Source organism: Pristiophorus japonicus, chromosome 11, assembly GCF_044704955.1.
Source record: "Pristiophorus japonicus isolate sPriJap1 chromosome 11, sPriJap1.hap1, whole genome shotgun sequence".
NCBI lineage: Eukaryota > Metazoa > Chordata > Chondrichthyes > Pristiophoridae > Pristiophorus > Pristiophorus japonicus.
The window spans coordinates 84,980,342-84,995,055 of record NC_091987.1 but is presented as its reverse complement, the minus strand read 5'-3'; the positions used below and the strand labels follow the sequence as shown (position 1 = coordinate 84,995,055).

General features: G+C 46.7%; 3 protein-coding genes across 6 annotated transcripts in view; all 3 read left to right on the top strand.

The window, feature by feature from the left end:
* LOC139276128 (zinc finger protein 239-like) overlaps window positions 1-14,055 on the top strand; it is a 28,384-nt gene extending 14,329 nt beyond the window's left edge. The window contains exons 2-6 of one of the 3 annotated variants that reach the window (XM_070893652.1): window positions 1,461-2,532; window positions 5,490-5,844; window positions 9,080-9,238; window positions 12,767-12,891; window positions 13,231-14,055. In XM_070893652.1, coding sequence (XP_070749753.1) covers window positions 1,810-2,484 — 675 coding nt within the window. In that variant the 5' untranslated portion in view covers window positions 1,461-1,809 and the 3' untranslated portion in view covers window positions 2,485-2,532; window positions 5,490-5,844; window positions 9,080-9,238; window positions 12,767-12,891; window positions 13,231-14,055. Of the gene's footprint in view, window positions 1-1,460; window positions 2,533-5,489; window positions 5,845-9,079; window positions 9,257-12,766; window positions 12,892-13,230 lie in introns of all 3 variants that reach the window. The other 2 variants (XM_070893653.1, XM_070893654.1) reach the window with 2 other exon arrangements.
* Window positions 1-14,714, top strand: part of LOC139276125 (NXPE family member 3-like) — a 742,865-nt gene that overhangs the window by 460,281 nt on the left and 267,870 nt on the right. The gene's annotated exons all lie outside the window — the stretch shown is intronic.
* Window positions 1-14,714, top strand: part of LOC139276124 (zinc finger protein 850-like) — a 226,213-nt gene that overhangs the window by 20,645 nt on the left and 190,854 nt on the right. The window lies entirely within an intron of this gene.

Here is a 14,714-nt window from a genome sequence, read left to right as displayed (position 1 = left end):
CGAGCCACGAGACTTCATGGGGTCCGGAGTCAATGTTGAGGAGTCCCAGGGCCACACCCTCCCGACTGTATACTACTGTGCTGCCACCCCTGGTGGGGCTGTCCTGACGGTGGGACAGGACATACCCAGGGATGGTGATGGAGGAGTCTGGGACATTGACTGAAAGGTATGATTCTGTGAGTGTGACGATGTCAGGCTGTTGCTTGACTAGTCTGGGACATCTCTCCCAATTTTGGCACAAGTCCCCAGATGTTGATGGGAAAGACTGGGCTGGGTGTGCCGTTGTTGTGTCCGTAACTGGGGCGGAGGTCGATGCCGGGTGGTCCGTCCGGTTTTATCCTTATTATTGATTTTCGTAGCGGTGGATCAATTGATGAATCAGTATGGTCTTGAATGGCAGAGCAGAGTCGAGGAGACAAATGGCCTACTCCTGCTTCTAATTCTTATGTGTTTATACCTTAGCCCAGAACATTTCTCTATATTAAGAGCAATGGTCCCAACACTGACCCTGGGGACACCACTGTTTACATCCCTCCAGTCTAAAGAACATCCATTAACCACTACTCTCTGTTTTCTGCCCTTTACCCAACTTCCTCTCCACGCGGCCCCACTCCCTTTAATACCGTGAGCCTTAATTTGATCAACAAGCCTCCTGTCCGGCACCTTATCAAACACCTTTTGACAATCCATCTACACAACATCCCCTGCATTTCCTTTCTCACTGCACTGTGTTATTTCCTGCAATAATCCCTGCTGTCTGTCCTCAATCAACCCATTTCACTACCAAATGTTGCAACGTTTACTTCTGTAGCCAGAATCCCCCGCGCAGGGGTAAAGTGCTCTATCAATGACAACAGGAGCCCAGACTGTGCTCTGAGCAGGCGCAGTGCCAGTGGTGGAGGTGGTCTGAGGCGGAAGAGACGTTCCGCGAGTCGGTAGGAGCTTGTGGGCTCAGCGGAGGAATTGGACCCCTGGGTGGGCTGGGCAGCTTCATAAACACCTGGTGTCGGCCTCAGGCCCCGAATATGAGCCCACAGGCCCCATGTTTGACCCGCGGTGATAGACCTGACCGCTCGGGGTAACTAGCCAAATTCTTGGACAGGATCAGGGTGCCTGCGTGGCCATCTTGCTACAGGAGCAGAGGGTGGGCGGGGCTTTAGAGTCCCAGTGACCAGGAGAGAAAATCATTCCTCATTTATTCTCAGTCTGCACACTAGGAATGTAGAACTGAACTCAACCAGAGAAGAGGGAGTGAGAAAACAGCAGATGGAAGAAAGAAATGATGGAGGTGGTGCGATGACTTTGGATTTCAGCAGCAGGAGGAGGGAGAGTGTGTGGGACGGGAATTTACAGCTTTGGGGGAACAAGAGAGGAAAGAATGTTCCGTAGAAACTAGGATTGTCTGTCCTCAATTTCTATCCTGCACTTCCAGTGCTGACTTTTGTAAACTCCTTTTATAGGATATTAGAAAAGGAGGAGTTGCAGACGGGAAACTCCAACAAATCATATCGAGATCTGACAGAGTCACTCGATTCACCTGTATATCATCAGCCTTTGAATGTGGAAGGAGAAACATTTGTCTGTTCTGTCTGTGGGAAAAGATTTTCAACATTAGTGTGACTGGTAAAGCACCGAGACACACACACCCGAGTGTTCCAGTGCACTGACTGTGGAAAGAGCTTCAACCAGTTACACAGCCTGAAAAAACATTGCACTGTTCACAGCGGGGAGAAACCGTACACGTGCTCTGTGTGCGGTTGAGGCTTCAACTGATCATCTAACCTGGAGAGACACAAGGACACCCACACCATGGAGAAACCGTGGAAATGTGGGGATTGTGGGAAGGGATTCAATTGTCCCTCTGAGCTGGAAACTCATCGCTGCAGTCACAACGGAGAGAGGCTGTTCACCTGCCTCGTGTGTGGGAAAGGATTCACTTATTCATCCAGCCTGCTGGTACATGAGCGAATTCACATTGGGGAGAGGCCGTTCACCTGCCCCGTGTGTGAGAAGGGCTTCACTCAGTCATCCAACCTGCGGACACACCAACTCACTCACACTGGGGAGAGGCCATTCATCTGTTCCGAGTGTGGGAAGGGATTCACTTGTTTATCCAACCTGCTGAGACACCAACGCATTCACACTGGGGAGAGGCCGTTCATCTGCTCTGCGTGTGGGAAGGGATTCACTCGATCATGTGAGCTGCTGACACACCAACGCATTCACACTGGGGAGAGGCCGTTCATCTGCTCTGAATGTGGGAAGGGTTTCACTCGATCAACCCATCTGCCGACACACCAACGCATTCACACTGGGGAGAGGCCGTTCACCTGCTCCGTGTGTGGGAAGGGATTCACTCAATTATCCATCCTGCTGATACACCAACGCATTCACACTGGGGAGAGGCCATTCACCTGCTCCGTGTGTGGGAAGGGGTTCACTCAGTCATCCAACCTGCTGAGACACCAGCGACTTCACAAGTGACTGCGGGGGTTGGACTCTGCTGTTATTGTTGCCGTTAATCACATCCAGGTCTGAACCATGTTCACTCGGACAGTTGGGGTTTGTTGCCGCTGGTGTAATTAATCCCTACAACTGGGTTGGAGTTTAATTTTCTGGATATCATAGAATGGTTACAGCACAGAAGGAGGCCTTTCGGACCGTCGAGCCCGTGCCGGCTCTCTGCAAGAGCACTTCAGCTAGTCCCACTCCCTGCCCTTTCCCCGTAGCCCTGCACATGCTTTATTTGCGATACTTATCCAATTCACTTTTTGAAAGCCACGATTGAATCTGCCTCCACCAGCCTTTCAGGCCGTACATTCCAGATCCTAACCACTCGCTGCGTAAAAAAATATATATTTTCTCATGTCGCCTTTGGTTCTTTTGCCGATCACTGTTGTACATTCCTGTCTGGCGTAAAAATAAAAAAGGGAAGGTGGCTCAACCGTGGCTATCTAGGGAAATCAGGGATAGTATTAAAGCCAAGGAAATGGCATACAAATTGGCCAGAAATAGCAGCGAACCTGGGGACTGGGAGAAATTTAGAACTCAGCAGAGGAGGACAAAGGGTTTGATTAGGGCAGGGAAAATGGAGTACGAGAAGAAGCTTGCAGGGAACATTAAGGCGGATTGCAAAAGTTTCTATAGGTATGTAAAGAGAAAAAGGTTAGTAAAGACAAACGTAGGTCCCCTGCAGTCAGAATCAGGGGAAGTCATAATGGGGAACAAAGAAATGGCAGACCAATTGAACAAGTACTTTGGTTCAATATTCACTAAGGAGGACACAAACAACCTTCCGGATATAAAAGTGGTCAGAGGGTCTATTAAGGAGGAGGAAATGAGGGAAATCTTTATTAGTCGGGAAATTGATGGGATTGAAGGCCGATAAATCCCCAGGGCCTGATGGACTGCATCCCAGAGTATTAAGGAGGTGGCCTTGGAAATAGCGGATGCATTGCCAGTCATTTTCCAACATTCCATTGACTCTGGATCAGTTCCTATCGAGTGGAGGGTAGCCAATGTAACCCCACTTTTTAAAAAAGGAGGGAGAGAGAAAGCAGGGAATTATAGACCGGTCAGCCTGACCTCAGTAGTGGGTAAAATGATGGAATCAATTATTAAGGATGTCATAGCAGCGCATTTGGAAAATGGTGACATGATAGGTCCAAGTCAGCATGGATTTGTGAAAGGGAGATCATGCTTGACAAATCTTCTGGAATTTTTTGAGGATGTTTCCAATAAAGTGGACAAAGGAGTACCAGTTGATGTGGTATATTTGGACTTTCAGAAGGCTTTCGACAAGGTCCCACACAGGAGATTAATGTGCAAAGTTAAAGCACATGGGATTGGGGGTAGTGTGCTGACGTGGATTGAGAACTGGTTGTCAGACAGGAAGCAAAGAGTAGGAGTAAATGGGTACTTTTCGGAATGGCAGGCAGTGACTAGTGGGGTACCGCAGGGTTCTGTGCTGGGGCCCCAGCTGTTTACATTGTACATTAATGATTTAGACGAGGGGATTAAATGTAGTATCTCCAAATTTGCGGATGACACTAAGTTGGGTGGCAGTGTGAGCTGCGAGGAGGATGCTATGAGGCTACAGAGTGACTTGGATAGGTTAGGTGAGTGGGCAAATGCGTGGCAGATGAAGTATAATGTGGATAAATGTGAGGTTATCCACTTTGGTGGTAAAAACAGAGAGACAGACTATTATCTGAATGGTGACAGATTAGGAAAAGGGAAGGTGCAACGAGACCTGGGTGTCATGGTACATCAGTCATTGAAGGTTGGCATGCAGTACAGCAGGCGGTTAAGAAAGCAAATGGCATGTTGGCCTTCATAGCGAGGGGATTTGAGTACAGGGGCAGGGAGGTGTTGCTACAGTTGTACAGGGCCTTGGTGAGGCCACACCTGGAGTATTGTGTACAGTTTTGGTCTCCTAACTTGAGGAAGGACATTCTTGCTATTGAGGGAGTGCAGCGAAGATTCACCAGACTGATTCCCGGGATGGTGGGACTGACCTATCAAGAAAGACTGGATCAACTGGGCTTGTATTCACTGGAGTTCAGAAGAGTGAGAGGGGACCTCATAGAAACGTTTAAAATTCTGACGGGTTTGGACAGGTTGGATGCAGGAAGAATGTTCCCAATGTTGGGGAAGTCCAGAACCAGGGGTCACAGTCGAAGGATAAGGGGTAAGCCATTTAGGACCGAGATAAGGAGAAACTTCTTTACCCAGAGAGTGGTGAACCTGTGGAATTCTCTACCACAGAAAGTAGTTGAGGCCAATTCACTAAATATATTCAAAAGAGTGTTAGATGAAGTCCTTACTACTCGGGGGATCAAGGGGTATGGCGTGAAAGCAGGAAGTGGGTACTGAAGTTTCATGTTCAGCCATGAACTCATTGAATGGCGGTGCAGGCTAGAAGGGCTGAATGGCCTGCTCCTGCACCTATTTTCTAGGTTTCTATGTTTCTATCACCTTGAATCTGTGTCCTCTGGTTCTCCACCCTTCCGCCAATGGGAATATTTTCTCTCTACTCTGTCCAGACCCCTCATGATTTTATCAAATCTCCTCTCAACCTTCTCTGTTCTAAGAACAACCACCCCAGCTTCACCAGTCTATCCATGTAACTGAAGTCCCTCATCCCTGGAATCATTCTTGTAAATCTTTTCTGCATCCTCTGTCAAATAACTGTCAAATAAATCAGCTTTGTTTCCTACATACAGTGAGTCGATTCCTTGATTTCTCCATGGGGGAGACTAATTGATGTCCTGTTACCGATTGTTTCAGTTTTGAACCTATTTTCCGTTGTTAAAGGAAGACTTGTATTTATAAAATGTTTTTCATGGCCTCTGTTTTAGTGATGTTGATTGAGGGATAAATGTTAGCCAGGACACCAGAGATCTCTCTTCTTCGAAATAACGTCATGGAATCTTTTACGCCCACTTGAGAGGTCAGATGGTTCTGATTCTTTTTTTATTCGTTCACAGGATGTGGGCATCGCTGGTAAGGCCAGCATTTATTGCCCATCCATAATTGCCCTTGAGAAGATGATGGAGAGCCACCTACTTGAACTGCTGCAGTCCATCTGGTGATGGTACTCCCATAGTACTGTTGGGGAGGAAGTTCCAGGATTTTGACCCAGCGATAATGAAAGAACGGCGATATGCTTCCAGATCAGGATGGTGTGTGACTTGGAGGGGAACGTGGAGGTGGTGGTGTTCCCATGCGCCTGCTGCCCTTGTCCTTCTTGGTGGTACAGGTCGTGGGTTTGGGAGGTGCTGCCGAAGAAGCCTTGGCGAGTTGCTGCAGTGCATCTTGTACCTGGTAAACACTGCAGCCACGGTACGTCAATGATGGAGGGAGTGAATGTTTAAGGTGGTGGATGGGGTGCCAATCAAGCAGGCTGCTTTGTCCTGGATGGTGTCGAGCTTCTTGAGTGTTGTCACAGTTGCACCCATCCAGGCAAGTGGAGAGTATTCCATCACACTCCTGACTTGTGCCTTGTAGATGGTGGAAAGGCTTTGGGGAGTCAGGAGGTGAGACACTCGCCGTAGAATACCCAGCCTCTGACCTGCTCTTGTTGCCACAGTATTTATGTGGCTGGTCCAGTTAAGTTTCTGGTCAATGGTAACCCCGAGGATGTTGATGGTAGGAGATTCGGCGATGGTAATGCCATTGAATGTTATGGGACGGTGGTTAGACTCTCGCTTGTTGGAGATAGTCATTGCCTGGCACTTTTGTTCGTGAATGTTACTTGCCACTTATCAGCCCAAGCCTGAATGTTGCCCAGGTCTTGCTGTATACAGGCATGAACTGCTCCATTATTTAAGTTGTGAATGGAACTGAACACTGTGCAGTCATCAGCAAACATCCCCACTTCTGACCTTATGAAGAAAGGAAGGTCATTGATGAAGCAACTGAAGATGGTTGGGCCTAGGACACTGACCTGAGGAGCTCTTGCAGCGATATCCTGGGGCTGTTGATGATTGACCTCCAACCACCACAACCACCTTCCTTTGTGCTAGGTATGATTCCAGCCAGTGGAGAGTTTTCCCCCTGATTCCCATTGACTTCAGTTTTACTAGGGATCCTAGATGCCACACTCGGTCAAATGCTGCCTTGATGTCGAGGGTAGTCACTCTCACCTCACCTCTGGAATTCAGCTCTTTTGTCCATGTTTTGACCAAGGCTGTGATGAGGTCTGGAGCCAAGTGGTCCTGGGGGAACCCAAACTGGGTATCAGTGAGCAGGTTATTGGTGAGTAAGTGCAGCTTGATAGCACTGTTGACGACACCTTCCATCACTTTGCTGATGATTGAGAGTAGACTAATGGGGCAGTAATTGGCTGGATTGGATTTATCCTGCTTTTTGTGGACAGGACATACCTGGGCAGATTTCCACATCGTCTGATAGATGCCAGTGTTGTAGCTGTACTGGAACAGCTTGGCTAGAGGCGCGGCTAGTTCTGGAGCACAAGTCTTCAGCACAACAGCCAGTATGTTGTCAGAGCCCATAGCCGTTGCTGTATCCAATGCATTCAGCCGTTGCTTGACATCACGTGGAGTGAATAGAATTGGCTGAAGACTGGCTTCCTTAGGAAGCGGCTGATATTGATCATCCTCTTGGCATTTCTGGCTGAAGATGGTTGTAAACACTTCAGCCTTTTCATCTCACAAGATCAAGATGTAGAATCAGTTTGTGTGGAGATAAGAAATAATAAGGGAAAGAAATCACTGGTGGGAGCAGTCTATAGGCCCTCTAACAGTAGCTACACTACAGGACAGCATATAAATCAAATTATTTTAATTTGGATTGGACAAATCAAATTGGCAAAGGTAGCCTTAAGGAAGAGTTCATAGAGTGTATTCGGGATGTTTTCTTAGAACAATAGGATGTGGAACCAACCAGGGAGCAGACTATTTTAGATCTGGTAATATGTAATGTGACTGGATTAATTAATGATCTCATAGTAAAGGATCCGCTTGGGAAGAGTGATCATAACATGGTATAATTTCAAATTCGGTTTGAGACTGAGAAACTTGGATCTCGTACTAGCGCCCTGAACTTAAATAAAGGCAATTACAAAGGAAGGGTAAGATGGTAGCTAAGCAGTGGCAGACATTTAAGGAGATATTTTATAACTCTCAGCAAAGATATATTCCAGTGAGAAAGAAAGACTGAAGAAGGATGAACCAGCCATGGCTAACTAAGAAGTAAAGGATGGTGTCAAATTGAAAACAAAAGCATACAATGTTGCAAAGATTAGCGGAAGGCCAAAAGATTAGGAACAACTAAAAAAAGAAAAAAGGGAAAGGAGATAGATTGAGAGTATACTTGCAAGAAATATAAAAAGAGACAGTTAGAGATTCTACAGGTATATAAAAAGGAAGAGAGCAGCTAAGTTGGTCCCTTAAAGGATGAGACTGGGGAATTAATAATGGGAAACCGGGAAATGGCAGAGAATTTGAACAAATATTTTGTATCGATCTTCACTGTAGAAGACACTAAAAGCATCCCAATCATGGATAATCAAGGGGCTATCGGGAGGGTGACAAGATGGACAAGTCCCCTGGACCGAATGGCCTGCATCCTATGCTATTAAAAGAAGTGGCTATAGAGATAATGGCTGCATTTGCAAAAATCCCTGGATCCTGGAGAGGATCCCAGTGGATTGGAAAACAGCAAATGTAATTCCCCTATTTAAGAAAGGAGGGAGACAGAAAGTAGGAAACCATTAGCCTAACATCAGTCACTGGGAAAATGCTAGAGTCCATTACATAGAAACATAGAAAATAGGTGCAGGAGTAGGCCATTCGGCCCTTTGAACCTGCACCACCATTCAATAAAATCATGGCTGATCATTCCCTCTACCCCTTTCCTGCTTTCTCTCCATACCCCTTGATCCCTTTAGCCACAAGGACCATATCTAACTCCCTCTTGAATATATCCAATGAACTGGCATCAACAACTCTCTGCGGTAGGGAATTCCACAGGTTAACAACTTTGAGTGAAGAAGTTTCTCCTCATCTCAGTCCTAAATGGCCTACCCCTTATCCTAAGACTATGTCCCCTGGTTCTGGACTTCCCCATCATCGGGAACATTCTTCCTGCATCTAACCTGTCCAGTCCCGTCAGAATCTTATATGTTTCTATGAGAGCCCCTCTCATCCTTCTAAACTCCAGTGTATAAAGGCCCAGTTGATCCAGTCTCTCCTCATATGTCAGTCCAGCCATCCCGGGAATCAGTCTGGTGAATCTTCGCTGCACTCCCTCAATAGCAAGAACGTCGTTCCTCAGATTAGGAGACCAAAACTGAACACACTATTCCAGGTGAGGCCTCACCAAGGCCCTGTACAACTGCAATAAGACCTCCCTGCTCCTATACTCAAATCCCCTAGCGATGACGGCCAACCTTCGCCGCCTGCTGTACCTGCATGCCAACTCTCAACGACTGATGAACCATGACACCAAGATCTCGCTGCACCTCCCCTTTTCCTAATCTGACTCCATTCAGATAATCTGCCTTTGTGTTTTTGCCCACAAAGTGGATAACCTCACATTTATCCACATTGTACAGCATCTGCCATGCCTATAAAAGGCCGCGAGAGGCGTCAGTAGGTGCGTCGGAGAGTCGTGAGTCCGGGGTCGGCGAGAGGCCTACAAAAGGCGTGTCGGTGCAGCTACAGGGAGAGGGGAAAAAAGAAAGAAATAGAAAGGTGACGTCACAGCCAAGGGGGTAAGTGGCAGGTGATTGGTAAGTAGTTTTCCTTGTTCTTTTTTCTCTTCTATATCAGTGAGTAACTTTTAGCACTGTTGTTGCCAATTTAAGTGTATCTAAGGGTTAAGTCATGGCAGGAGAGCTCGGACACGTGTTATGCTCCTCCTGTACTATGTGGGAAATCAGGGACGCCTCCGGTGTCCCTGACGACTACGTGTGCGGAAAGTGTATCCGCCTTCAGCTCCTGATGGACCGCGTTGCGGAATTGGAGCTGAAGGTGGATTCACTCTGGAGCATCCACGATGCTGTGAATAGCACGTGCAGCGAGTTGCTCTTACCGCAGGTAAAAGGTCCACAGCCAGATAGAGAATGGAAGACCAAGGAAGGTAGTGCAGGGATCTCCTGCGGTCATCCCCCTGCAAAACAGATACACCGCTTTGAGTACTATTGAGGGGGATGACTCCTCGGGGGGGAACAGCAGCAGCCAAGTTCATGGCACCATGGCTGGCTCTGCTGCACAGGAGGGCAGGAAAAAGAGTGGGAGAGCGATAGTGATAGGGGATTCAATTGTAAGGGGAACAGATGGGCAATTCTGTGGCCGCAACCGAGACTGCAGGATGGTATGTTGCCTTCCTGGGTCAAGGATGTCTCTGAGCGGGTGCAGGACATTCTGAAAAGGGAGGGTGAGCAGCCAGTTGTCGTGGTGCATATAGGTGCCAATAACAAACGTAAAAAACGGGATGAGGTCCTATGAGGCGAATTTAGGGAGCTAGGAGCTAAATTAAAATGTAGGACCTCAAAAGTAATCTCAGGATTGCTACCAGTGCCACGTGCTAGTCAGAGTAGGAATTGCAGGATAACTCCCGATAGCTTGAGGAGTGGTGCAGAAGGGAGGGATTCAAATTCCTGGGACATTGGAAGCGGTTCTGGGGGAGGTGGGACCAGTACAAACTGGATGGTCTGCACCTGGGCAGGACCAGAACCAATATCCTAGGGGGAGTGTTTGCTAGTGCTGTTGGGGAGGAGTTAAACTAATATGGCAGGGGGGTGGGAACCTATGCAGGGAGACAGAGGGAAATAAAAAGGAGGCAGAAGCAAAATGTAGAAAGGAAAATAGTAAAAGTGGAGGGCAGAGAAACCCAAGGCAAAAAACAAAAAGAGCCACATTACAGCAAAATTCTAAGGGGGCAAAGTGTATTTAAAAAAAAAAACAAGCCTGAAGGCTCTGTGCCTCAATGCGAGGAGTATTCGGAATAAGGTGGATGAATTAACTGCTCAGATAGCAGTTAACGGATACGATGTGATTGGCATCACGGAGACATGGCTCCAGGGTGACCAAGGCTGGGAACTCAACATCCAAGGGTATTCAGCATTTAGGAAGGATAGACAGAAAGGAAAAGGAGGCAAGGAGGCGGGGTGGCGTTGCTGGTTAAAGATGAAATCAATGCAATTGTAAGGAAGGACATTAGCTTGGATGATGTGGAATCGGTATGGGTGGAGCTGCGGAATACCAAAGTGCTGAAAACACTAGTGGGTGTTGTGTATAGACCACCAAATAGTAGTAGTGAGGTTGGGGACAGCATCAAGCAAGAAATAAGGGATGTGTGCAATAAAGGTGCAGCAGTAATCATGGGCGACTTTAATCTACACTTTGATTGGGCTAACCTAACTGGTAGCAATGCGATGGAGGAGGATTTGCTGGAGTGTATTAGGGATGGTTTTCTAGACCAATATGTCGAGGAACCAATCAGGGAGCTGGCCATCCTAGACTGGGTATTGTGTAATGAGAAGGGACTAATTAGCAATCTTATTGTGCGAGGCCCCTTGAGGAAAAGTGACCATAATATGGTAGAATTCCTTATTAAGATGGAAAGTGACAAAGTTAATTTGGAAACCAGGGTCCTGAACTTCAGGAAAGGTAACTTCGACGGTATGAGGTGTGAATTGGCTAGAATAGACTAGCAAACGATACTAAAAGTGTTGACGGTGGATAAGCAATGGCAAACATTTAAAGATCACATGGATGAACTTCAGCAAATGTACATCCCATTCTGGAGTAAAAATAAAACTGGGAAGGTGGCTCAACCCTGGCTAACAAAGGAAATAAAGGATAGTGTTTAAAGCAAAGGAAGGGGCATATAAATTGGCTAGAAAAAGCAACAAATCTGAGGACTGGGAGAAATTTAGAATTCAGCAGAGGAGGACTAAGGGTTTAATTAAGAGGGGGAAAATAGAGTATGAGCTGAAGCTTGCAGGGAATATAAAAACTGACTTCAAAAGTTTCTATAAATATGTGAAGAGAAAAATATTAGTAAAGACAAACGTAGGTCCTTTGCAGTTAGATGCAGGCGAAATTATAGTGGGGAACAAAGAAATAGCAGACCAATTGAACCAATCTTAGGTTCTCTTTTCACGAAGGAAGATACAAATAACCTTCCGAAGGTACTAGGGGACAGTGGGTCTAGTGAGAAGGAGGAACTGAAGTATATCCTTATTAGGTGGGAAATTGTGTTAGGAAAATTGATGGGATTGAAACATAGAAAAACATAGAAACATAGAAAATAGGTGCAGGAGTAGGCCATTCAGCCCTTCTAGCCTGAGTTCATGGCTGAACATGCAACTTCAGTACCCCCTTCCTGCTTTCTCGCCATACCCCTTGATCCCCCTAGTAGTAAGGACTTCATCTGACTCCCTTTTGAATATATTTAGTGAATTGGCCTCAACTACTTTCTGTGGTAGAGAATTCCACAGGTTCACCACTCTCTGGGTGAAGAAGTTTTTCCTCATCTCGGTCCTAAATGGCTTACCCCTTATCCTTAGACTGTGACCCCTGGTTCTGGACTTCCCCAAAATTGGGAACATTCTTCCTGCATCTAACCTGTCTAAACCCGTCAGAATTTTAAACGTTTCTATGAGGTCCCCTCTCATTCTTCTGAACTCCAGTGAATACAAGCCCAGTTGATCCAGTCTTTCTTGATAGGTCAGTCCCACCATCCCGGGAATCAGTCTGGTGAATCTTCGCTGCCTCCCTCAATAGCAAGAATGTCCTTCCTCAAGTTAGGAGACCAAAACTGTACACAATACTCCAGGTGTGGCCTCACCAAGGCCCTGTACAACTGTAGCAACACCTCCCTGCCCCTGTACTCAAATCCCCTCTCTATGAAGGCCAACATGCCATTTGCTTTCACGTCACCGCGCAGTTTAAATCCAATCAGTGCCTGGACGGGCCAAGTGATATACAAGGTCGACGTCACACCTGACTTGGACACTTATTTCCTAAGTTTAGAAGGTATTCGCCAGATTGACCTGGATCTCGTTCAGACACTACCTGAGAACCAGCGAATGGCTAAACTTTCCTCAGACTTTTGAAACCGGGGGAAACTGGAGCAGTATTGAAATCATACTCACTCCAGTGGCCACTTTCCCCTCGTCTCGTCCAAGGCTAGTCTGGCTCTTAATTTGCAAGTTTTCGGCAGTCGTCCGTTGAGATATCACTTCTGACACCAAATGTTGATTTCTCGATTCTTTTCCTTCAATCTGTTTCAGTGAATACACTGAGGCGAACACCAAAGGAGCTTGTAACAAAGCAGTCTTTATTTCTCTCACCGGTCGAGACTTATCAGACAGAAGGAATACTCTCTTGATAGAGCGTACACACTTCCTACGGACAAGTAAGTTTTCATTGTGAAGGCACACAGTTATACATTTTTTGGTACAAGATAACAAGATACAAGTAGAGTGACATCCTAGTTCAGCCTATCCCTTTTGATCCTCCTTTCCTTTGTCCACTCATGAGCCGACATCTATACGAGCTGTTTTTACTAAAGCTCAGGCATTGTTTCTAAATGTTACAATTTTACTGGCGTGACTAGTAACTGAGACCTTGCAATTCTGCTAATTGTGCTGATGTTGTAATATTTGCAATCTGACATTCTCATAGTTATTTTTCCATGGCTTATACATTTTCATATATTCAGTTCACTTCACTGTCTTTATTTTCATATATCCAGTTCACATATCCACACCCGGGGAGCTGGCCAAGCACGCCGTGTCGGAAGGGACAAAGGCGGTGACCGAGTACACCAGCTCCAAGTAAAACTCCATGCTGTCCTGACAGAACACCCCAAATACAACGGCTCTTTCAAGAGCCGCCCACAACCTCGCTGAAAGAGCTGCACAAGCATCACCCTTTAGACTCAATTTACTGTAATTATTTCCTAACCAAATGTGTTTGAGAACCTTTGCAGTTCCAGCTGTGGATTTAGTTTTGAATTCTCATAAGCAGCTTCACTGACCTGTTCGATGTTGAGCTCCTGTTGAATTTCCCGCCATTCAAGCTACAAACACAGTTCCTCTCGCTCTTTCCCATTTACAGTGCCTGCCGAAGAATTAAGAGCTTGTTTAGGGGATGAGACTCAGATTTCAGTCACCTCATTCTCTCGCAAGCCCTTTTCAAGTTTATTTTTCAATTCCTATTGTGGGTCAATCCGTTTATTAACCCGGGACTCCCCGCAGTGTAACAACCCAGAATGGGAGTTCGGACAGAGACCAGAACGGGAGGAGTGTGAACACTCTGTCCCTCTTATCTTTTCACAGAAGGACCCCCAGTTCTGGTCTCACTCCCGGCTGTGCGGAGGATCGATCCATGATCTGTGATTCCCAACTTTTACACAGTTTGAGCTGGAATGTGTCCCTGTTACAGAGTCAGTGGGGATTGATTGCTGTCCATTACAAACAGTTTGAAAGTGAACGTGAATTTAATCCTGATTGTACCAGCCTGCAATTTGCAAGGGAAATATGGAATAAAATAAAAGGAAGTAAAACCTGTTTGTAAACCTTTGGCTAATGGTGAATTTATTAACATAATCCGCACTTAAAAAAATTATTGGGGTTTTTGAAATTAAAAATGGTTCGAGGTCTGACTGTTGACAGGAATTTCTGCCCTCGTTTCATTGGTAGTCTCAACAGACTATGGGTAAGGCGAGAGGTTAACATTCAGCGGCGATTTGAGTGAAGAATCATCATGTCTGGCCAAGGTAAAGGAGGCAAAGGACAGGGTAAAGGCGGGGCCAAACGGCACTGTAAAGTGCTCCGTGATAACATCCAGGGCATCACAAAACCAGCCATCCGCCGCCTGGCTTGCCGTGGCGGTGTCAAGCGGATCTCGGGCCTGATCTACGAGGAGACCCGCGGGGTGCTGAAGGTTTTCCTGGAGGATGTGATCCGGGATGTGGTCACCTACACTGAGCACGCCAAGCGCAAGACGGTCACTGCCATGGATGTGGAGTACGCTCTGAAACGGCAGGGCCGCGCTCTCTGTGGATTCGGTGGCTGAACAACTCGACCCTTTCCCCCCAACACAACATAAAGGCTCTTCTCAGAGCCGCCCACCGCCTCACAGAGAGAGCAGTGACCTGGGGAACGGGGCGGGGGCGAGACAGTTGATTTACATTTTGTTCAGCATAGATATGTTTTTCGCCAAGATCTGTATTGT